Raw genomic sequence first — 24119 nt, forward strand, 5'->3', positions numbered from 1 at the left:
GTAAAGCAAAACAAAAACATGGACTAAAGATACGTTGATCTTTTGTTTCGTTTTCTCTCGTTATTGTTCTCGTCGTCGTCGTTTTCTCCTCATTATTGTTTCAAGTAGAATAAAAAATTACTCTGATCTTGCTGAATGTGTCTGATCAATCTGAGCTGGTTCCTTCAAATATATTTGCACGTTTCTGGTTTGTGGATGACCAAAGAAGGACTTTACTGAACTATTATTATTATTATTATTATTATTATTAAGCCGCGTAAACCGTTTGGATATGTCGATAGGGTTAGATTTGTTTCTAAAATGAAAGACTAAATACACACTGAAATAGAACGTGAAACGAGGCTATAATTGGCTCTACTGGAAATATTCTTCTGACCCTATAACGATATTAAACAACAATTGAAATTTTGTTTATTTTGTAAAATAACTGGTATTAGACCATGAAGGACAAATTGAAATTTAGTTTTGTATAAATATTCAATTATGCATTCCTTCAAGTAGTTTTAATGTGTTATGTACATTTAATTTGGGGGATTTTGCTTAGTTTTGTGTTCATTAAATGCTACGAATAATTGTATTTTGTATTCATATTTTCACTTTCTATTCTAGAGAAATAAACCATTTATTGAATTCTATTAAGCTTTTGTCGCTTTTCGCTCTTTTTCTGTCACTTTGTTGAATACCATGTAGTCGAAAGAAATGCGACATGAATCAGTCTCTCTCTCTCTCTCTCTGTATACAGGGGTCTCGGTTTTTTCTATTCTATCTCTGCTCAGACGTTAGCTACGATGTCGTAGCCTTAACTTGATTTGTTGTGGTTGAGGCTACGAACTGATCCCATATCATGTAATGGAGCAAATAAAAATCGTCACTAAAGTCAGAAAAACAAAAACTGTAGAAATCAACTACATAAGTATTATCATGTTGTGAAAGAAGTTTGGCTTATTTTGAATTTATTAAGCCCTTACACAATAAAATAAATTGGCATGGTTACTCTAACCGTATCCTGTCCGCCATGACAGATAACGCGAGACTCTCGCCGTGACCCCTTTTCTACGTAAGGCTTGCCAGACCATATTTTGGATATTCTACGCTATATTATTATCAATCAAGTGCGAATAATCGCTTCTTGGTGGAATTTCAAAGTTGCCGATAAACCGTATTTACTTTTAATGCGCAGAATTTCTGACCCAAACGGAGCCAAATTTTTACTAAGATTTGTTTACATTTCCAAATAAGGCGTTAATGTGCTTATATGGCAAACAAACAAACGAAGCTGAGAGCGGAAGTAATTATTATTTGAAATAATACGGCGGACGATCTAAACGAAAATATCGCCTAAAAAAGGTAAACGAGATTTTACAACTATTTCTACAATGATTTTCGATACATCCGGTATTAAATAAGAGGACTACTCATTTTATTGGATTATATGCAAGGAATATGTTTAAAGTGTTATTATTAATCTAAAAGAGTGCCAGGTGTGAATCACACCCGGCTTGCTCCATTAACACGTATATGCTCATGTTAGTACCCTGTCCACGAGGAACGAGAAAGGGTACTAATATTAGTGCCACTCAGACGTCCCTTTATTCCATCCATTAAGTTCAATTTAATGTTCACTCGATACGGCAGCTCATACCGTTCTCAGTTTCATCAGGAAGATGTTTAACTATGTTATAATTTCAAATCTTGATAGGAGAGTGGGAGTCATACTTAGTACAATATGATATCTAATCGCACAACGATTTTTTATATTTGATTTAAAACAAAAAATCTGATGTGATCGTATACGTATTTTCGTTTATTTTCAATTACTCTAAGATACCCATTGTATAAGTATTTTCGTTTAAATAGTTTGAACGACAGCACAATAGATAAGAATATGATGGTAAGAACGTGTGTCACTAAAGAAATTTTTGTTTTAAATTTTTGTATTTGTTTTTTTCTTTAAATGTACTACATTAGTTTAGACTAGAAACAAAGTTAAATAAATTATAAATAAATAATTTGGAAATTATTGCTGACCAGTAGCACTCCTTCATCCAAATTGAGGAGTATAATTTTACAGTTCATGTGATGTTATTTGGATTTTTAACTTAGCTTTAACAATTTTTCAGTCATATCACTACGACGTCTGCAGTATGGTAGTTTATAGTGATGTCTAGCACTGGGGCATCATGCCACAGACAAGGAGCATGATATCCCGCCCAGTCACATTATCCTGACACCAGGCTGACCAGTCCTAACACTAACCTCTTAACGCTGAGCGGTAAGCGAGGCAGTTATTAGTGCCATTTTTGTAAGTCTTTGGTATGACTCGGCTGAGATCGAACCCACGACCTCCCGCATCCGAGGCGGTCCCTCTAACCACTAGGCCTCAGAAGCGGTAAGTTTACATTTCAGATAGCATATATGCTAATCAAACTAATTGAACGCCTGTATAAATGGAATGGCCAGGCAATAGTAGCTTCTTTGCTCGTAGCGACAGCAGCATTAATAGTTTTGCTAAGGTTTTAGCTTGCCTTTTTCATATGCATGTATGCCATAAATCCCTTTATGGATTTCTTTTCATACATGTTGTGAATAGTTAATTAGCAAAAATAATTTAGTCAGTACTATATTTTCTCACCCTTTCCACGTTGTGCTCAGTGTCATACTGCCACGATATTTGCGTGTCAGTTCCTTTTGCTTATTAATTCCTAAATCAATAGACGGTTTATATTGATACTTGGGATGAATCATTGGCTAGTAATGACTACTTAATCGGCGAAATACTCACTTGGCCCTTTGACCTCGGTTTCAAGGTCGCAGTCATATAAGATTTTCATTACAATTTTTGATTCTCGAATTTTTCATGTGCTTATACGACCTAAGCCATGTTGATATGCTCTGTTTGACTAGAGATTCTCATTATTAGAGCTGGGTACCACAAACAATTGTGCACTGCGGTATTTCTGAACATACCGCTGTATGTACCATGGTAAACCGCAGATATGTTATGGATATTGTATGGATTAGGGAACAATAATTTAAATTTCTTGGTCTGTGGTCTGATATTTTCTTTTTAAACGTCCTTCTATGAGTAGCAAAAATAATATCTTGCCTTGATCTAAAGCATTTTAATCGATTTTATTCCTTACGGTTTCTTAATAATAATAATAATAATAATGACAAACAAAATATCTCGGCTCATACAAAAATTGCAGCGGCCACGTAGCACAACCTCCCCAGACATCCCCCCCCCAAATGAATGATAAGTACTTTAAGTACTTGAATTTTGTATGTGTGTGTTAATTGTTGAACAAACTGTAATCTAAAATATGTAACTAATGTTGGCAATCAAACACTTTAGTTGACACCCCATGAAATACATTGCGCTAACAATAGAGATCATATTGATAAAAATAAGAAGTGTTGACACCTACACTGTTATAGATTAGACATGTAGGCTTTGAGTGGCATGCCAATACCCGGTTAAGATATTCATCCGAGAGGGTCAGTAAGCACAAAATACAGTCAACAAACAAGAAAATATATTCAATAGACTTGAAATTATGTAAACAAGTGCTGTCATCAAATCTTTGAATGATTAGCATTACCACATGAATACGTGCACTTAACACGTTAGCATACGCTAGTAAATAATGAAAATAAATTATTTATTTTAATCCGATATTTGTCCAGAAGTTGTATTTGGCTCTAATATTTTTCTAACATATGTCCACCAATTGACATTAATGACACGTGTCAAACATGTGACTAATGGGGCATTACTATATTTGTAATATTTGAAATTATTGCTACTAATATTAGTGCTTTATTCCAATAATAATAATAATAATAATTTAGAATGATTTTGTCATGAAAAACGAAAACATTCTATAAATTTCCTTGAATTCCTAAAATATTACATTGTAATTTCCGTACATTCATTACTCACAGAAAGGTCCAAAGTACCGGTACAGCGAAAAATTACCCTGGTACGGTTCACCGAAAACAAAAGACGGCGGTAAATCGGCATATCAGTAATATCGCAAAGGTAATTAATTCTGTGATATGCTCAATCACCAGTTTGACCTTGGGTTCAAGATCACAATGTTTACAGTAATTATCATCTTGCCTATGATGTATATAGATACAAAACATACTAAACATCATACAAGCACAGTCCATGAGCAATGACGTACGAGTCTTAGATACTGGAAGTGTTTAGCTTGGTTTGACCATGAAGATTTCTACAAATATATTTTGTTGTGCTAGCCAACCTTCAGGGCTGTACATATATGGGGGACTTAATATTTTTTTTATCACATTTATAATGTGGTGCTTGTAGTGTTACCATTAACAGCATATCCGTATATCGCTATGTCCATCCATCAAGCTTTCCTTTTACTTGTGGTTCTCAGGCGTACACTATGTTGTGACCTTCGTGTTACTTTGGCAGTTTTAAATAATATAGTTTAACTGTTGACTGGAAAATAATGTCTCCAGATGATTTCAGCCTATTTTTTATTTATTTACTTTGATTATTATAATGATTATTTCTTTCGACTATACGAAATAAATGATAATACAAATAGCATATAACAATACATATTATAATGTATTAGTTATTTACCATACGTGGATCATAAATATCTTAAGAATACGACATTTTCGGCAATATTACCTTCATCATGCTGATAACGCGACCTATAATGATCACGTGATACGAGGAACTGTTTAATGTTGACCTTCGCTGTCGTATTTAGATGGCCTACTTCACCTTTCTTTTCCATATGTTATCCTCTGATCTGATGACATTGGTGTGACTAGGAACGATTTATGTTCATGTATGACCGATACCTCTCAAACTGATGTGATCCTTAATCCTTGTTTCTAACATTCTATTTGTTTCTCCGATGAAGTCAGTCTCAAACATTCATTACATTTGATATAATAAACCATACAACCTTTCTCAAATTCTGTTTTCTCCTTCACGTGTGAAAGTTGCTGTCTTAAAGAGTTGTATGGTTTGTGATTTGCGTTGGTCAACGTTTGTCCGAATACTCTAGCTATGACTTCTGATCTGCCAATAATCACGTGATCAACATCTGATAGTGTCATATTGCTGAAAATGTAAAGTTCTTAAGTTATTTATTCTCTTATTATGGAAAGTTACTTATGGTCTTGAATTACGCAGAGCAAGGCAGCCACCTTTTCAGTTGAGAATATTATAAGGTATATTTACTTTCACATCATATATATATATATATATATATATATATATATATATATATATATATATATATATATATATATATATATATATATATATATGTGTGTGTGTGTGTGTGTGTGTGTGTGTGTGTGTGTGTGTGAGTGTGCGTGTGTCTGTGTGTGTATTGCCTCGTTAATCCGGACTCCGTTTAACCGGTAACCTCGCGATCCGAAATCCGCGCTCTGGATCCGGAAATCAAAGTCTGGAGTAAAGTGTTTAATTACTCTAGGTTGCAGGGATAATTTGATAAATTCGTCCTGTGAAATAACTTAAGGGAAGTTTAATAAATTAGTCCCTGTGAAATATCTAAATGGAAATTTATGGCGTGACGTTTTGAGCCATTATTGTGTAATAAATAAAGATATAGATATATTTGTGACTTGAAATTTATGTGAGGTATGTTCACCTCATGTAGTCACTGCACAGTATGTAGCCAGAGACATACCAATAGTAAGCTAGAAAACGGATCTAGCCATGTACAGCAGTAGACACGTTGGTACAAAGAAAGTAGAATCTCTCAAAAACTGCCTGGATAACAACTATTTTGAATTGCATCAAGCTGTTAAGTTTGTAGTGTTTTCATAATTACCACCCCGGGAATGGGCTTGTTTGTAAAACTGTGAACATCACGTGTTCTCCACAAATTACATTCAGACATGAAAACTGCATGTATAAATTTGGGGGTAGGGTGAATCAATTTTGTATTCTATGAATTCCCACTGACTTCTCATGTCAAGTAAATTATATTATCATGTCCGGCTTTATGATACCTATCCAAAATATGTACCTTTGTGACTTCACTCATGTATTTTGGTTTTTATGAATTTTCATATTAGCCAGATGTGTGCAACATTAATTTGTGCACAAAAAGCTGTCTCTTGTACCCATACAGCTTTCCTCGATAATCCGTAAATAATCTGCCCAGAAACAAAACATTCGAATAATCGTAAATGAAAATACAGTCAGTGGGACTACGCAACAGTCATCCTATGCTGTAAAATGGCGTCAAAGTCACAAAACCACAAACCATATACAGAGGCAGAGATGGGCTATATTTTCTCGGCAGGAGGAGTCAAAAGAGAGTACAGGTATCATGTCAGGGGCTATGCAGAGATCGATATCAGCTGCAACAAGAACATCCGTTATGTACAGGGTCATTTCTCATGCATTTTTCTTTTAAAATGTAGTTTGTAAAACTATGGTAAGAAATAACACGTGACAACAACGTTTTATATACTACTTAAAGGACCGAGCAGAGTTGCAAAATTGTATTCCGCCGGCTCAATGATAGTACTAAAAAGCCACTTAACTTTAGTGAATATGAATCTCCTTTATTGATCAAGAATAAACATTATACAATTTTGTGTTATGTCATACACTTGTAAAGCAGAACAGAGATAATTTATTGAACTAAGATTTTTGAGGGACTAGAAAGAATGGTGAAGTTAGAGTCATTCTTAATTGGTAATATTTTAACGGATATATCAAATATCGCTATTTAAACATGGACACTTAGAAACTGATCGCAAGCTATTAACTCCAACTTGCTTCATGTCATCTATTGATTGGAAGAATGTATATTAGTCTATTTAAGAGCATTATTCCGCTGTCATTTTGATGGTGATGCAAGACTTGTATTTAGGCATTGTTGGTATTGATTTAAGGGTCATTGTTTAATCTGTAGAATGTGAAGATTATCGTGTGGATGTCTACGTAATTAACGAGGCGTTGATGGTGATGGTTAAGTCAAATATGTGACCCATAACATGATAGGTTGTTTTTTTAAAGTTCAGCTTCCTCTCAGAAAATAGCCGCAAAACTTTTGACACGAACTTTAGCATAATATCACCTTTGAAATTTGAGATCAACATACGCGTTATTAGAATTGGGACGCAGTTGAAAGTTTTGCTACTAAGAAACAAATCTTGACACCATAAAAGACATCACTTATGATCTAAGTGCATGTACATGGTAATAGATGACGTCCCTGTGCTAGCATGTCATATGCCTTACGTCTCCTTAAAGGCGTTTTTGAGAATAATATTTTTCTTTCGTAAAGAGGATGCTTAGTTATCCATGCGTTATGTGAAGCTGTACGGATCTGTAACATGTAACATGGACCACAATTCCTATTTGTTGACAAGTATTGTGGTAAGAGCAGGCACTGACTCTAATCTATACGCGTCACATAGTATAAGACGTGTTTAAGTGTCAAAGGTTAGTACTAATGACTTGTCATTGGAAGGTCATGTACGTATTGCTCGATGCACAAACAATACGTTTACATTGTTTTAACAAATTTCTGATATCAGTGCTAAACCTCTTACTGTGCCATAGAATAGGTTACATTTTATTTCCTCTTGCTGTAAATTTCTACATGCTAAAAATATATCCTAAGTGAATGAATGCGTGTTTTCTGAATCTGAGAATGTGTACCTGCTTTGAAATCTATTGGACCCTCGTTCGAGGTACAATACCAAAAATCATAATCAACACAAACATATACACACTATGTAAACGAGACTTTTCTTTGATAAGGCAAAGTCTGAGATGATTCTTTGAAGTCGTTTAGCAATGAAACTATTATCTGTCCTACCCTTTCTATGTCTGGAGTGTAAAGCCTCTTAGTGTGTAGCCCTAGCCTTGAAGTTTCTAATATATGCCCCTTCACCTTTATATATGGTTCCACAGCATCCCACTCAAACTTCGTGTCACTGAATTGTGTACGAGTTATATCAATATGTATATGTTGCCAAACATGTACTCGGGTTTCTTTGCCGCGTGCAGCATCACCCGATGGTGGTATATTTTTTCGGCTCTAGTTATTTCGAAATACTGAGCGAAAATCAGACTATGCTGCACGTGCAAATTGCCTGCAGCGAAAAACCTAAGTACCTAGATGCGCATATCTGTCACAGCTAGTATACATATAGAGCAAATTCTCTATAACCAAATTACATTACGAAGAGTCTTGTCGGGAAGCTAGTTAGGCAGGTGTAGAAACCCTGTATCAAAATCTTTCAAAAATAAAATTGCTAAAATAAATTAAACAAACATACACACTATGGAGGGAAACAACAAATAAACATAAAAACCTTTTAACTTTGGGAACTAGGGGTTCCGTCAAATTATGTTAATTCTGAGACGGACCACACCAAAAAAAAACATTATGTTATTCATTGTGATTGACGGTGGTTTTCATACAAGGATCTCCAGGTATACTTTATCCTTTATTTTGTAAGGTGCCATTATTTATACTGTGTACATTTTTGTTATTATTTTTGTTTTTTGTTTTGCATTTTGGAAGTTTAAGGTGTTTAGCCCCTATCAGATTAAGTGGGTAGTTTTTACAGCCCAAATTGGCAATGACAACTAAAGAACAAACTGGAGGAAAGATTAAAAATTACTTTCCCACAGATCTAAATAATACAGACAGTGGAAGACCACTACTTGCGTATAGATCACCAGTGTGCCATGTGTTGGACCTTATAAGCTTTAATGAGGCAGAAAGGCCGCGCCCAGCCGAGATCATGCAGTACCTAATAGGCAAAGGAATAAAAACTAGCGACATCAAAGGACTACAAAATGGTGGCAGAGGTCTATAATTCCTCTTCGCAAAAGGAGGAAAGCCACTATATGACAATGATCAGACAATCAAGTTCAGAGGCAAGCCAGTGAAGATCTACGCCCTGCCGCTCTTGATCAAGAAAATTGGCGATAGAATGATAGATGTGCATTTTTCGGGACTCCCAATGGAAATTGCGACGATCGAATTAACGAACAAACTGCAAAATAAGAACGGCATCAAAATCACTACTGCACAAATAGCCACATACTGGGGATTCCCTTCAGTATACACAGGAGTGAGGATAGTGAGCCTCACCCCGGAAGACATAAAGAAGCTGCCACCCATTTTCTACAAACTGGGTTTTATTATTAAAACAATTGCGTTATAAAGGATGCCGATACGACCGGCAATGCTACAAATGTGGGAATACTGGACACCTACTGAGAGAATGCAAGCAACAAACACCACCGCAGGATACAGAAAGGCAGATTAACACAGCCCCAAAATCATATGCTGAAGCACTATCCAGTTTAGTACCCAAGGGAACAGATACAGTGACAGAAAATATTCTAGTACAATAAACAGAACAGGAACAAGATCTACAAACTCAAAATGACACTACAGGAAGCTTACAAGATAAATGGGGATCTGCTGACCAAACTAGCTCAGCAGAAAAGAAAAAGGCAAGAGCTAGAAACAGACAAATACAAAGAAAGAAGCAGGAAGTAAAGCTGATAGAGAGACAGCCCCCTTCTATGTCCTAGAGACGCAAAAAACAGCAACACCACAAAAATTTGGAGCAAACTCTTGACAATATACAGACAAGTCCAGATATATAGACTATTGAAGAGAGAAAGGACACAGACACTTCAATGGAGCAACACGTGGTAAGAACAACAACTCAACCAAGACAATACCCTGCAACACCAACAATTTACACAAACAAGATAAAAGACAGCATCAACGCCCAGAACACTGTCAGAAGAAGAGATTAATAATGAGTTTAGATCACCAGGAAACGAGACAGGAAAGAAACAAAAGAAACAGCAAGCAAGACGAACAGTCAGTCTCAATAGAGAAGATAAAAGAAAAACAATCAGCATCAAAGAATACAGGGCAAAAATAACTAACCACTAGAAAAATTGCAAATAACCAAATAACGATTATGTAAACTAGAACCTAATAACACAAAATAAAAACTTAACGACTAGCCCATAGTCAAGATGGAGGAATTAAACCTGCCAATCCTGACTATGAACACTAATGGTATAAATAATAAAATAGATGATATCATAGCACAAGCTAAAAACTGATATAATATTAATGCAAGAAACGCACGGAATGCCGGAACACATTATGAAAAGATTAGAGGAAGAACTAAATGCACTAATCTTTATTAGTAACCACCCTTCAGACATAAGGGCTGGAATGGCTACAATTATCAGGCAAACCGCCAAGGGAGTGAACCCTGAAAATATGGAAATACCTAATGAACAAAAAGGACGTCTAATTCACTTAAAAATAAATAAATGGAACATGTTTAATACATATGTTCCGCCAGGTGTAAATAACAGGAAAACTACATTTATTCAAAATATAAATCATTATACTCAATATTTTTTAGAAATTTGTAAAATGGGAGGAGATTTTAATCGGATACTAACAGAAGAAGATAAAAGTGATAGATGGACGGAAAATGATAAAAAACAAACTATTTAAATGTATCCATGCTTTCATGAAAACAAAATAATATTGTAGACGGTTATATATTTTTAAATAATAATAAGAGGGAATATACGTATAAATATAAAATCCATAAATAAAGTCGTATTTATACATTTTACATATCTTAAAATGAGACAAATGCAATTAAGAAATGTGAAATTCGACAAGACAAAATAGCAGATCATAAATTAGTATAACTTGAAATAACTATTCCGAACACTATACAATGGGGACAGGTAGTGTGGAAAATGAACAGTGTCTCATGCAGGATGGATGATCTGTATGAGAGCACTGTTCGCACATACCTCAAGATTTTCAAGGAAAAGTATACTAGGCACATAATGAAAGACTGGGAAACAATCAAAAGTGAAATTAAACGAATTACGAAATATCATAGTAAGACAAAACAACTTCAACAACAATGTCTAAAGGAAAAATATTTAGAAATAATGACATCTATAAGGCCATTAACAAAATTAGACAATGAAATAATCAATAAATGGGAGAAAATTGAAAGAGAGATTACACAGGGAATACAATTGAGATCAGGGAAATATGGGAATATATATAAAAAAGGGAGAGGGCTATACATAAGAATGGAAATTGAAAGGGGAGAAAATACAAAGATAGAATCAATACAAGAAAACGACATAATCCACCAAAATAAAACAGATATTTTACATAATATAAAACAATAATACACAAAATTTATGAATCTCAAAATATCAACAAGGAAATAATAAACAATTATATAGAAAATACTAATTATAAGCAAATTACTACAGAAGATAAGGAGAAATGTGAAAACTTTATCACCGATAAAGAAAGCTTAAAAGCAATTAACAGCCTCAAAAAGAGAAATCACAAGGATCCGACGGCATAACATCGGACTTCTATATTACACTGAAATACGAATTAGTTGATTTTCTAGAACTATTATATAACAATATGCTGTTAAAAGGGGATATGACGAAAACACTAAGGGAGGGAATTATTACTTTAATCTATAAAGGGAAGGGAGACAAACAATTGATAATAAAATGGAGACCGATAACCTTGCTAAATAACGACTATAAAATCTTTAGCAAAATCATAACCAATAGAAAACGAAATTGTTTAAACAAGATAATAGATATAAACCAGAGCTGTGGGGGGAAGGGAAGAAATATTACGAATAATACTCTATCAACTAAAGAAATAATAAATCTTTTAGATGATAAAGAAGAAAAGGGAGTAATGTACGTGTTTGATCAAGAAAAGGAGTTCGATGGAATAGAACATAATTTTATTTTTAAATCATTAGAAACATGTGGCTTCGGCCAAAATTTGATAAACTGGATCAAAGCTATGTAAACGGATATCACCTCTAAAATAATAGTAAATGGAGCGCTTACTAAGGAAATTAATATAAAAAGATCAGTCAGACAGGGCTGTCCCCTGTCTATGCTGCTATATGTAAAAGCAATAGTATCCCTGAGAATAAATATCAACCAAAACAACAATATTCAGGAAATAAAAATACCAAATTTGAAAAAAGAATTTGAAACTATATTACATGCAGACTACTGCACCAATTTTACCAGCGATGGATTTTCTTTCAAACATCTACAATATGAATTCACAAAATTTGGAAATACATCTGGTTCAGCGATCAATCATGACAAAACAGAAATTGTATTAATAGGAAACTGGCGAGGTAATCACCCTGTATTCACCAATTAAAAAATTAACAGACAAGTAAAAGAACTAGGAATTTATTTTGGAATGAACTCTGCTCACAAGAAATATCGTGAGTTACAAAGTTAGAAGCACGAATATAAACTTCTTTGCACACAGGGATTAACCTCATGGACCGAGTACAAGTAGCTAAAACCTACAGGTAGAGTCAATTGAATTACACAATGAGCACGATACAAGTAACTGAAGCCATGATTAACAATATAGAAAGGCGAATACTGAGCTTTATTTGGGATAATAAAATCCACTATTTAAAAAACAGCATATATGCAGACCTAAAGACAAAGGAGGATTAGCCATACCTAATTTAAGCTTTATACAGAAAACTAACATTGTAAATAGGTTTAAATATTTGAATAATACACCCCAACTATCATGGGAGGCAATATATATATATATATATATATATATATATATATATATATGCCAGTAGCTTCTCGAGGGTCGGTGGTTCTTTCCGGGGATTTCCCTGGTTCTTCCTTCACCATTAATACTGGCCGCCATGTATAGCCTATCTTGTGCTGAAAAATGGCGTTAAACCCTACAACAACAACAACAACTATATATATATATATATATATATATATATATATATATATATATATATATATATATATATATATATATATATATATATATATATACACACATATGGATATCTATCTCGCTTCAACGATTCAATATATAAAAACAATTTATTAACTAAACTACTAAAACCACCTGCAAGATGTAAAAGAATAACTGAACTACTATACAAATAAAGAGATAATCAAAATACATGGGATAAAAATGAATATATATAAAACTCTAAACGATAGTCTGTCAAGACAAACAATTAATAAAACTAAAATACCCAAACTTAAATTGGACATTAATATGGAAACACTTTGCAGGGATAAAATCCCCCTCTATACAAGGGAGACTATTTTTATACCTACACGAAAGCTGGATCACAGGTGAGACAGCTTTTGTTAGACATATTATAAATGTGGTACCACACTGTAGACTATGTAAAAAGCATATAGATTCAAAAGTACACCTGATACTACGATGTGCTAAAAATTATGCAGAAAGACTACTTTTAAAAAATAAAATCACAACTAAATATGGAAGAGTAAATGATTCACAATTTTTATTTACAAATAACATCAATGACAAGAAAATATACAACGAATTAATATTATATATCAACTCCATTATGAAAACGAGAAAGGAAAATCTTTTACTTAAAATCTCAGACATTATGATTTTAACTTAATACTAATATTTGTGTATTTTTTTGCACGCCTAAGGAGATCCTTGTACGACAGTATATACTATTATCTACCTACTTATTCATCTTTCTAACACAAGAAAATAACAATAGAAAGAACACATTCAACACCTTCTGACACACATATATAAATAGTATCTTCCAACCTACTACCTACACTAAAATGCTTCTAAAAATTACAACAAAGTAAAATAAGAACAACTCGAATGGAATTTGATCATATAAGCCAGTCCGTACAAAAACACAAAGGGATAAAAACATACAAAAAACATAGCAATAAATACATACTGGACACCATCGATCCATTGGCCCGGATCACTTGTATAATTAACTCCACTAACCAGCCTGGGTTGAGGAGAAATGATACACTAATTAGGCAGGTGTCGAAACCCTAGATCAAAATCTTTCAAAATGAAATTTCTAAAATAAATAAAACAAACATGCACATTATGGAGGGACAAACAAATGAACATAAAACCCATTAACTTTCGGAACTAGGGGGTCCAACAAATGATGTTATTTCTGAGACGGACCACACCAATAAAAACCCTTTATGAGAGCAAATCTCCATCTGTAGAGGTAATGAAATTTAAGTATTCTTTGTTACTATTTGTTTTATATGACAGAATTGTTTCATACTTTAGATGTTTTAGAATTTATTCTAAATTCTACAGAGAGTCAATACCTAGGTTATACAACGCCGTATTAGAAATATTATAGTCTGGTTCGAGTTAACTATTTGTTGTAACTGAACAGACAAATTGAATTTAATCATGCGCTGCATGCATTAAACGATTAATGTAATGGGTAACGAACTCATGTGCGCGCATGTGCAACATATATCAACGCATAAATACTTAACCGTGTCATATGTACTACACGGTTTATTGTTATAATTTTAGCTGCCTTATACATGATTTGATGTGGAGTCACAGACCTCGGTGTGGTTTCCTGTGACGTATACGCTGTGTCTGGTGACGTTGGTTCGGAAGAGTGTACTGGTGTTCTCGATGCGAGGGACCAGGGCTTCGCGACCATCGGGTCTGTGTTAAATGTGAAGGCTCTCGAGGGATCCTTCAACAGACTGAGAGGGGCGGACCGTGGGTGGGTGCTTCTCTGGCCATTGACTAGAGCTAATGGAACGGGAGTTACATCATCGACGTCAAATGGGCGCCACGATAGTTATATATATTATGTATTGCACGGAGCGATGACACATGGGTGGAACTCAGCAAAAAAAAACAAGAGATCAGTATTAGGTTCGCACTATTTAGGGAAATACAAACTCAACATGACACGACGAGAACAGATGTTCTAAATCAAATAATGAAAATACTCTATGAAAACTGAATTTCTACATCCCCGATTGTCCACTCGAATGGATGTCCAACAAATGAAATGATTAGTTGTAAAACTGACACACTTTAGGTTGGAATTTTGTAAATAGTCTCATCATAATAGAGGTATATACCATCACAAACAAAAGGGAATATGTAGTGCAAAAATACATTTACATACAAACACGCCAAATCAGATGCAAAATGAGGCAGTAGCTCACATGTGTATACTTATCATCCATTTGATCGGGTAGCCGAACGGTCTAAGCCGCTCACCGTTACAGAACACTTAATCATCTCAACTCAGTCCGCATGGCTTCGAGTCTCATGTTCTGACAACGAAAGTATGCGAGAAAGTTTGACATTAGATTCCCGTGAGTCGGGGGTTCTTACAGGGATTTTTCCGAGTTCTTGGTTCCCTCAATTTACTTCCGACACAGAGGGTATATATGGGCTATATTTTTCATAAAAACACACCAAAAACACAAACAAGTGTATATTTCTTGCACTCACTATCCAACACACAATCTCATATATAAAGGGTGGGAGTATGATCTTTTAATACACACCAACATGTCGAGTTTCCACCAGTATGACTTTATCCATCTTGTAAAAAAAATATTTTCAACTGTTATTTTTGGAAAGCATTACAGCAATGTAAATGATTCGTAAGAAATTTGTTATTTTAATAAATAATATCTTCCAGTTGTCTATATTACCTTATGTGATGTGATGTGATGCGTGTGTCTTTAAAAAAAATAAACATAAATATCTGATTGGATGTTCTTTATAGGCTCACAGAAGCAGATGCCCTTGTAATGAATTCGTCCACGGTTTCAGTAAAACTATTTTGCCTATGTGCAATTTTACCTAAAATAATTGCATTATCTACTGGAAACCATGACATTGTTTTAACGCCATCTGCAGTAAGCAGGGTCACATATTTATGGTTACAGAAAGACATTCTAAACCAACAGATGCAACTCAGTCTATCCAATACACTCAAACTCTCCAGCTTCCAACCTATATGATAGTTTCTGTATTACACTATACGCGAATTCAACTGATGGGGCAGAAGGAGTTACAATGGAGATTTTGTCAAGCCAAATTTTGAAATCCGAACTACCTTCACTACTTTCCGTATAAAGTACATTAATATCAAACCCTTCACTTACCCAAGAATCATCACCAAGTACGATTGACAATGAACCACGGTACTACCTTTGCCGCCCAGGTGTACGTGTCAGCTTCTCGCAAATCGCAGTAGCCACGTGTATGTCGTCTGCACTATGCAGCACATACATGATATGGTTAAATTCGACGTCTTCAACAGAACATAACTCCTCAGTACTCTAGCTCTACCATTTTATGTTCAGAGGACTTAATTTATTCCTCTCCCCTGCTATTATCAACGGCCCTTTTTATTATGTGCCTGAAAACGTTCAATGGAATGATAGGTCTGAAAGAACTTTACATTATAAATGCTGCAAATATAACTTTCCACACGACTGCATTTGCGACGGTTACATTCGCTCGAGGGATTGTCGATTATAGAGATCGAAATGTCAGCTTTACCATCTTTGTGCCATTAGCAACATTGCGGTTTATCAAACTCTGTGATAACAATATCGGAACAATAAATGCTACGGATTTTAAATGCAATGCTCCTTTAAAAATCTTACAAATAATTCAATTGTGTAAACATAATCTTCAGAAAATAGCAATAAATAGTTCTGAAATAAACGTCAGATAATCTTCTATTTATTTCTTTCAGTGATTACAAAAATAGAACAGATTTATGAGTTTTCTTTCCAATGATTATATTCGTTGTTATGGCTGAATGTTGGAAACAATATCAGAGCATTATTATCAACTTACATTATAAATTGCTTAATCTTGGCGAAGAATAAACCGTCAATATTTTATTCTGCACTGCTAACACTTCTCCGAAACTTCACGGTTCTCCACCTACCTGATGTAATACTAAATATGTCCATTTTTAATGAAATAAGAAATCATCAGTACTTGCAACGTCTGGTCCTAAAAAGCAACTTGTTAAATATATGGAGATGTCGTTTTATTAGCTTATTGTAAGTGTTGGAATATTTGGATCGTTTTAACAACTACATCAGGATCAGAACTCTACTCAGGAATATATTTTTGTCCCAACAACATCATGAAGAGCTAAATGTTTCTGGAAATTTAGAAATAATAAATAAGGAAGCGATTAGTGGATTATCAAAATTGAAAACTCTTGCTTTGCACGATAGTAAGATCCGTAATTTTTATACTAAGAGGTCTTCAACCACTAATCGCGCTGTTTTCAATATTTGTTATAACGCTGTAGAACATTTGCCATAATTTCAAGGACTCCAGAATCTTCTTCTTTTTGGATCTGAAGGATAACAATAAAAACTACCTTAATCGTTCGAAGAAATCAACCTGAACAACAGCAGAATTAAAACTACCGGGGTAGGAACCTTCACACATTCACACCATCTGCTCATACCGTTGATATAAAATAATAAAATAGACTTTATAGAATAGAGTGCATTCGGAGACTCACCAATTATGGAACTATATTTACGAAATAATTTCCGACATAAATGTTTTCTGACATAGTAATATCCCACATCTTCGAAAGCTTGTTATTATTTCAATAATGTTAGACTGCCTATATCCCCTGATTCCTTTAGCATATTTAACAACACTGAAACATTAAATATTTCAAATAATAAAATTCAAAGAATATATCAAATAAGACAAAATATCTTCAGCAATCTTCCTTGACATCATCAACAATGCTTACTTCAGTAAAACTACAAGGAAATCCACTCAATTGTGATTGTAACATGCAATGGATAAATAGCGGGTTGTTGTCTTCAGATACGCATGTCATGCTTATTATAGATTTGCCTACGCTTACGTGTACAGTTTCGATGTCAACAGATATTCGCTGCTCTTCAGACTCGCTACCGAAGATTTCCATTGTCAATAGGAAAGTGATTGTGACATTTTGACATGTTCGTGCTGCAACATAGACGCGTATGCATGTTCATACCCTTGTTCAAATAAGTGCATGTGTTTTCGGAATAGTGACAGATCAGTGGTTTGATGAACTTCCAAAGGAAATATCTCTGACAACAATTCATATATACCTGGATGGAAATAACATTAGTGTAGTGTCGACATATTTCATCACAAATATGACACACTTTGAGTATCTTTCCATGAATGATTCCAATACACACGCTTTTGGGAAACACACTTGTTGCGGTCTAACAGTAAATCATCTACAAGGAGTGACATGGGACTTGTGAAAACAAGGCTAGTTTTCTTATATTGTCCATATATATTGTACTCAAATGAATCTCGTTATTTTTTATATAGGATCCACAGCACTTTAAGATTACAGTTTAAGATCGGTCGCAAATTGTCTTACTTCACTTAAACATGTGCTCTCTTTACTTTCTTTTCCACCACTCTGGCTAATAATAGATTGGCTGTGTCCATCACGTTGTTCTCGTTGCTTCATTGTTTACGTGGCGATAGGGGGATAATGGATATAATGTGATGGGAAATTCTCACATTATTTAAATGCTAAATTGATGTTATACAGTTCAGTTCGAATCCAACATACACATTTGTTTTCTTGACTTTTGGTGTATATTTTTTAAAATCTTGTCACCACTCTCCACTGATAATTGCCAAAGTTATGTTATGATATTATATCAATTTTCACTCTTCCGTAAGGCGTGAACAATAAACATAAACATTAATATTCGCTAATAAATAACTTGACATTTGGTTGTAATCCGAAATATGTACAAAAACAGTACATTTTAGCCAAATATCTTTCACATCTATGACACTTGACAACCATTTGATTAAAGAACCATAAACATATTTGTAATATTCAAAATTTGTGATAAATTCAACTGTTTTGCACAAAAATTAATGATAATTTCGAATTGTTTTCTCATGGAAAATGAAAATATGATGCTGATATCATTACATTCGTACGAAGATTACTCGGGAGTTCCGTACATTCTTTACTCAGGGAAGCTACCAAAGTACTGATACTGTGAACAAGTACCGTGGTATGGTCCACCGGGAAAAAAAAGACAATTCATTATGAGATATGCTGACTCACCAGTGCAAGCTTCCAAGTTTTAAATCTCACTCATTATCATCACACGTCCAATTGAATACGAGAAGCAAATATTTTATATTGCCTTGTTTGCTAGATCAACAAATCGTTTCTGTGTACTTTTTCTTTCAACTGCCACTTCTCGCACCGCTCTTATAAAAGTACTCTACCTACATATGTTTGAAGTAGCTCACAATCTCAAATATGTCTGAAAGGTTCTTTTAACACTTTCTGTCATCGGCATATTAAAGTCTCTAAATAATCTTAAACGAAAGATGGTAATTTATAAACAATTACAATATTTTGAGCCTATCAATAAGTTACCTCATGCTAATCTGAACCATAACCATTTAAAGGAAGTATTGAATATCTTTCACATACATATGAGGAAAGCAGCAACTCGTGATTCCTTATGTTTGAACCATGCCGCGATCTCTAATCTTTATGAAGGAGTTCATGATCTATAATATCTCTGAATCAACTCACGATCTTTAACTTGTCTCAAGCAGCACACGATCTCCAATTGTTTGAAGCTGCTCACAATCTCTAATCTCTGTGAAGCAGCACACAATCTCTGATGTATCGAACAAAACTATAACACTTTCCTTCATCAATAAAGATAATTCACTCTGAACGCATTAATGCAAAAGATGATGATTTTTAACAATCAAAATAATTCGGTACTTCTATGGCACCTACGACATGACATCATACCGATCCTAACCTTGCCATTTTACAGTATTTCTTGAATATATGAGATATAAATATGAGGAAAACCAGTTGGAACATTGTCAGGCAAACCATAGGATTGTATTTTGTGTAATCGCAGTTTGCGAAACAAATAATAATCAGTATGAATTGTATGAACATTTTCAGTACTATTACTTTCGTTTGAAATAGAATCAGCTGAGAATCGAATAAAATTTCTGACCTATTGCAATCTTTTTCATTGTACAAAATTCAACTCTATTGTCACTCCGTAACTCCGACCGGTGACGAAAACAAAATTAGAGGAGTAATTTTTCTTTGTGGGATAGACTTCTCCCTGAAACATCAGCTAAATAAATACTTTTATTAATGGCACCTTTAACAAATAATTGACTACATGATACCCAATGTACGTGAACTAAGTACCTATTCCATCAAACCCGCTACCATTTGATTACGAGTCAAACACTATACAAAATGTGATACCGTGGTGCCCGCTAAACAAATAAATAAACAAACAAATACGTAAATAATGCTGATTTTTGGGCCATCTAGATTCGCAGGTTGTAATGATCTCAAGTTCGTTACAGTGCAAATGTAGGAATTTAACTAATTTTTTCATTTATTGCTGCAGACCGCAAAGATATGATACTTGCATATCTCTCTCTCTCTCTCTCTCTCTCTCTCTCTCTCTATATATATATATATATATATATATATATATATATATATATATATAAAGAGAGAGAGTGAGAGGGGTAGAGAGAGAAAGGAATTACAAATTAACATGCATCTAAACAGTAGTTTGAAGAAAAATTGAAACTGAGATTGCACAAAAGTAACGTACAATATCTTTACTCATAACGGCGTGTTTACACTTCCCTTGAGACTTATATAAAGTGGTTATATAATCAATGATACCAAGTTGCAATTTCAGGTCGACACAGTAATATAACAGTCTTAGTTTCGGGGCATACATATTTAAAGAATTTAAGGCATTAATGTTGCTGTCGTTGTCTCTTAAACCTATTATAAGGTTCTAAAAAGTGATTATTATTAATCAAATATGAAACTATCCAGAGGCCGCCCTCCACCTCTGTGTTGACCATCGTATCAACAAATGGGCGAACATCCATGAAAACACGAGAATAGAGGATATTCGCTTATGTAATACCATAACTCGGGACCTATGAACAATGATGGTAAATGTTAAGTAAACCGACCAGAGATAGAGGGAGAGATAATTAAGGTCGGTAGTACTGTTATTTAAAGCAGAATAAAGGTTATATCAACTTTAAATATATTAAGATATTTTAATTACCTCTTGCTGTTTCGTCGTTTCGCTTAGATCCTATTCCACGCTAATTTCCTTGCGCCTGTTCCTCAATACACTGTCGAGAGTTAAGTATTCAAGAATCAATATGTATGTAGGTATAGTGATCTACTTTCTTCATTAAGACCATCTTTTATGTTTAAATCATAAGTGAATCTTATATTGATTTAATCAATATGAATAAATATTGAAACTCAAAAATAAAAAAAACAAATCAACTTATCAATATGAAAAGGTGATTGTGAATAGGCACAAACAACAGAACTACACTTTGTAATGGACACACTCAGCAGGCAAGTGAGTTCATTAAACCAGTGAATACACAGTTGCCTCTCGTCAATCTAACTCCGTTCAAATGACAAATATATGTATTCGTATGTGATATAAATAAAATATATGTATAGAAAAGTACGCTGTATCAATGATATACCACTGGTTGTATAACTTTGTTAATAAAAGGAAACAATGCAATCCTCGTTTCCCTTTAATGAAAAATGTATTCATCTCATGGTATATTATGGATACAACGTACACACACACACACACACACACACACACACACACACACACTTATAAATAAGTGTTCAAAACTTTAAAGTTCATGGATTCTTTGAAAATGTATTTTCTGTCTTGGAAATATGGCAACTGCTACAGTCACATTTGCTTATGAATTAATGTGTTGACAGATAAGTTATTGCTTCAGACTGGTAAGCGTATTGTTTTTTCATGAAATATTGTAGGTATATTTTTTATTCAGCTGGGACACTCTGGAAATGCTTAACACAATTTTAAAAAAGCATGTTTGACAAAATACATTTCTGACTGTTACTATGCTTTCCGTAGTTTATAAGAGAGTTGGATGGCTATGAAGCGTATAGGTCTGTATAGTCTATGTGCATGGATCAGTATTTTTGTCATAGTTCATTTCACACAGCATTGATAATTTTAACCTATATGTAGCACAGTAAATTGTCACGTCAGCGTCATTAAATATAGCTAATAGTGTATCATTTGTTTCACACGAAGTATTTAAAACTAGTTAGGTAGCTTTAGCTGCATTTTATTGACGATGACCTGAAAATGTACTGAACTAGGCCTGCATATAAGATAAAATTGGACACTGTGTTGACTGAACTAGCATAATGCCAAAAAGCTTGACATCGTATGCGTGTGTGTCTTTGTCTCTCTCCAAACGTTTTGTTATGGTGTGTTCTCCAAGATAGATTGACCTTAAGTTATTATATTTTTGTTTTATATTTGCTGTATTTGTTAGATTTGAGAATAATACGTCAGGCATAGCCTGAAGACAACAGGGTTTTTTATTTTGTTTAAGTAGTTCAGAGCGCTTGGACACCTTGACTGAGACGACTGGTCTGAGATAACTAGACTCAGATAAGAAAAGTAAGGTTAGCTAAACAGCTGTATTTCTCTGTCGAATGGGTAAGAAATATAACACAAATGTCTGGGTTTGGACCGAAACAAGGAAATCCAAGTCGCGGAGTTACATATAATGTCTCCACAAACGACAAGCCTCGCAGGGAGACATACAATGTAAATCCGCGACAGGGATTTCCTTATCTCAGTCCAAAACCCCAACGTAGATTATTTTTCTCACACTATTTTTTCTTTTAAAGTAACTCTTCACTAGTGTAATATAGTTCACGTACAAAAGTTTGCATGTGGCTCATTAATACAAATATGTTAATGAGAGCTGTGGTGTGACCGTTGCATCCGAAGTACACAGTGTATGAGCGTTACGAAAGAAATATAACAACATAAATTGTCGCATAATAATGAGGTATTATCACTTTCATTATAGGGATGTTATATGAACCTGACAATAATAAATTAATATTCATTACAAGAAACTGTTTCATTTTCATCAGTTCCAATATTGAAAAGTTATATTGTAAATAATGAAATGATACTGGGTACTCAATTCTACTGCAGTTATACTTAGTACCAGCTGTAACGAAGAGTAATATGTTGTATCAGATGGACGTGACATACTTGTGTTGTTATTAATATTGATTGTAAAATTACGCCCGTGTATAAAAGCCTCTCCACATAAGTACCCTAGCGGATACCCATGTCCTAAACTTAGAGTTCACACTGATTGCTTGAAACGTTACTTTTCTGTCTTGAACATATGGCAAGTACTAATGTAGTATGTGCTTATGGATTAATGTGTTGACGGAGAAATGAGTGAGTGAGAAAATAACAGCCGCTTTTCTTTTAGAGGCAGCGTAAACATCATCAGGTATCACGGTACCAATTGTTTCTCCATATACCTTAATGCTAATGTTCTGTGAAATAAATATACTTTCTGTCCTACTTGGGCATGCATGTCACACACTGCCATATAGAACAATGCTAGATTGTCAATTTGACAATGACATAACCAGGTACTCCATTGCATTTAAGAGAGATAACTCTACTGGAACTAGACAGGGGTAAGAGTTATCTAGTCACAACAAGCACATTTTCAGCCATGTGTACCATATTTTAAAAAAATCATAAAAAATACAAAATATGATCTAGATAGAAATTAACACAAACTCACATGTTGCCAAGAAGCTCAACATTTTTTTAAGCCAAACAGAAAGTACAACTCTTACATAATGCACCAATCACAGCTAGAGTTGTTCTTTAATTCTGAATACAATGTTCCATACACCTTAAGCTCCGCCCACCTGGACTTGCGCAATTGGTACCGTTATACCTATAGCAAACCTTAATTTTTCCAATAATCTGTGAAATAGTTCGGGACTGTATAAGTAACAAATATACTTAGTCTCACTTGTGAAAAACAATTTGATGAGGTACTAGCCTATGTCTTATATGAATGTGTATAGAAATGTCATTGAGCTGTTTGAACTATTGTTTTCATACTTTTGCTTCACCATCAAAATCATCTTTTGAAATAAAATGAATTCTTTCAACTATGAGTTGTATCTTATTCATATCAGCACTTATTGAACTTCACATAGGTGATATGGGATAAATCACATTATGTCATATTATG

The 24119-nt window shown here is 34.2% G+C and overlaps 1 protein-coding gene across 1 annotated transcript in view; it reads left to right on the forward strand.

Annotated features, from left to right (window-relative positions):
• The first annotated feature begins 6262 nt into the window (after window positions 1-6262).
• LOC149786269 (uncharacterized) overlaps window positions 6263-24119 on the forward strand; it is a 44789-nt gene continuing 26932 nt past the window's right edge. Inside the window, exon 1 of the mRNA XM_089975918.1 lies at window positions 6263-6409. Coding sequence (XP_089832044.1) covers window positions 6263-6409 — 147 coding nt within the window. The remainder of the gene's footprint in view (window positions 6410-24119) is intronic.

The sequence above is a fragment of the Sinohyriopsis cumingii genome, chromosome 12 (genome assembly GCF_028554795.1).
Source record: "Sinohyriopsis cumingii isolate HCF-2022 chromosome 12, ASM2855479v2, whole genome shotgun sequence".
In the NCBI taxonomy this organism is placed as follows: domain Eukaryota; kingdom Metazoa; phylum Mollusca; class Bivalvia; order Unionida; family Unionidae; genus Sinohyriopsis; species Sinohyriopsis cumingii.